General features: G+C 52.2%; 1 protein-coding gene across 1 annotated transcript in view; it reads right to left on the bottom strand.

Annotated features, from left to right (window-relative positions):
- Positions 1-2,636, bottom strand: part of Clip2 (CAP-Gly domain containing linker protein 2) — a 31,615-nt gene that overhangs the window by 19,344 nt on the left and 9,635 nt on the right. Inside the window, 2 exon segments of the mRNA XM_033765277.1 lie at positions 6-130; positions 2,613-2,636. Coding sequence (XP_033621168.1) covers positions 6-130; positions 2,613-2,636 — 149 coding nt within the window.

The raw sequence follows: 2,636 nt of genomic DNA, 5'->3' as shown, positions 1-2,636 counted from the left end.
CCTACCTGGTGCCTGCCACCGCCCCGTCGTTCTTCCCCAGGGGCTCGTCCAGCTCCACGCCACACCACTCGCCCTTGGCAAAGTCGGTCTCTCCCACGTACCGCACCACGCCGGTCTTTGTGCCGCCCACCTGTTGGCACACAGAGGGACTCGGGTACGGAGTGGAGGTGGACGGGGTGGGCTCCTGGGTGCTCAGTACACAGAGAACTGGGGACCGGGGGGGAGGGGATGGCGGAGAGGACACGCATTCCAGGGCCAGTCCACCCCACACAAGCATATGGGCTCTGCAGACAGACACTAAGCTCTGTGTTCAAACTCTGCCCCTGAGATGCTGTGTGAGCTTGGACAAGTTACCTAACCTCTCTGAGCCCAGGCACCTGCACCTGGGAAAACAATTGTCATGAGAATTAGGCATAGTGTGGACAGAGTCTGGCTTATACTGGAGCCTCAGTGAGTGTTCTCCTTCCAAGTGCTTTTTTATTTTGCTTTTAGTACCAGGGATTGAACTCAGGGCCTTGCGCTTGCAAGGCAGGCAGCGGAACCACTGAGCTAAATCCCCGGCCCTCAAGTGGTCTTAATGGTGGCTTCCAGTTGCTGGCAGGAAGAAGAAATAAGGAGCTACTGTTTAATGGGTACAGAATTTTAGTGTTGCAAGATGAAAAAATTCTGCAGATCTAAAAATGGTTAAGATAGTTCTATGTTATTTTTTTTAGCCATAATTAAAAAAAAACTCACAGGGAAGGACAATAAAATGTGTGAATACAACCATAAAGATAGCTTCAAAAATTTAAATCCAAGTCATACATATACATAAAGTGTCAAATACATGCAAAAGCTTCAAAAGCTCAGAAGTATCTCTGCTCTCCCAAACAAACACTTAACTCTCTAAGTGGAACTGTGGGGTGTTTGTGTGCACATCTTTAAATAGCATGCTATAGTGCTACTTCTACTTCTTTTTTGCTTCCAGTATTGGGATTGAACCCAGGTCCTTCACACACTGAGCTATATCCCTTGCCCTGTTTTAATATTTTATTTTGAGGCAGTCTTTTGTAGAGTTACTACGTTATTACCCTGGCTAGACCTGAACTTGGGACCCTCCTGCCTCAGCCTCCCAGAGTGCTGGGGTGAGAGGTGTGCACCAGCCCGCCCAGCCCACAGCACTTTCTTTATACCAGGTTCTGTGGTTTCATGATGGGGCTTTGGTATGGGCGCCTTTCCCCTGCTGTCCTTGGGCCCTCCCTCGTCAACCCTGAGACATTTCCTTGAGTTCTTTTCCTGATTCCCGCCTTCCTTTTCCTGTTTTCTCCATCACAGGCAGTCGTGCGGGAGTCAGACCTGCTGGATCACCCTCCTGTCCTCTCCTCCTTCCTGCGCTCTCCTCTTTCCAGTGCCATCTGCTTTCGCTCCACTTTCTTCTAGATTTCCTTAACCATGTCGTCTCATGCTTCCACACTTTCCTATTCCTGTGACCACATTTTCCATAGCTTTTTGGTCCATGGATATTTACATCCGTATGAATATTCATATTCCTATATTCAGCAGCGTTTCGTTCATATTTAATGTCTCGACTACCTTCTCTTACTGCTCAGGGGACTAGCCGTTCTCCTGAAAAGGTTCTCTGGTCTCCACCTGGAAGGAAGGGGCTTAGGCTCCTTTCCCCCTTCCTCGGCCTCCCTTCAGGTCTCTCCAGCCACCACCCGAAGCCCCGCCCACAGGACCAGGCCCCGCCCACACAGCGCTGAGTCCCTCCCCTTTTAGTCTGGTTTCAGCGGGACTAGGGACTGAAGCCAGGGCCCTCACACTGAGCTGCAGCCCCCCTCCTTTATTTTTATTTTCATTTTGAGACAGGGTCTTGCTAAATCACTTTCCCAGGCTGGGCTGGTAACTTGCAATCCTCCTGTCTCAGCCTCCTGAGCTGGGATGACAGGCATATAAGAATGAGGTCTTTAGGGTGCGCCTGATCTGACAGTTCTGGTGTCCTGGTAAGAAGAGAGGACAAGGGCAACGGAGGCAGAGATGTGGAACACAGCTGCAGGCACAGGACAGACCTCAGAGAGCCACAGAGCAGGTCTTCCGGGGACCAACTTTGGACTTCCGCTCCAGGCTTGGGAGTGTAATTCCTGGCCTTTCAAACCAGGTCTGGAGCACTTGTCCCCTGCCAGGAGCTCTGCTAAGTGGAAGACAAGAGAGGCCAGGGCTGGAAACAGTGCGGGCTGTGTCAGCTGTGCAAACTGTCAGGCTCAGCGGTACCTCTCCTCTGAGAGATGGGGAGACAAGCCCAGGCTAGAAGCTCTGAGCCGTGGTGGTGCACGACTGTCACCCCAGCACTCTGGAGGCTGAGGCAGGAGTATGCAAGTTGAAGCCCAGCCTGAGCAACTTAGCGAGACCGTCTCAAAATAAAAAGCCAAGAAAAAAGAAAAGCTGGGGATGAAGCTCCGGGCAAAGGTCCCGCGTATCCAATCCCAATAATGGGGGAAAAATCTTGTTTTATAAGTGGGCCTCGGATCAGAAAGGTTAAGATGTTTGCCCAGCGAGTCCCCGCCCGGTCATTAGTGGTGCTGAGGAGGTGCGACTGCCCCACCCGCGCCCCGCTGGGGCCCTCGCCCGCTCACCAGCACGCGGTCCCCCAGGCGCAG

Source organism: Fukomys damarensis, unplaced genomic scaffold, assembly GCF_012274545.1.
Source record: "Fukomys damarensis isolate Sample0158 unplaced genomic scaffold, DMR_v1.0_HiC HiC_scaffold_17, whole genome shotgun sequence".
NCBI classification, from domain to species: domain Eukaryota; kingdom Metazoa; phylum Chordata; class Mammalia; order Rodentia; family Bathyergidae; genus Fukomys; species Fukomys damarensis.
This window is presented reverse-complemented; position numbering and strand designations above follow the sequence as displayed.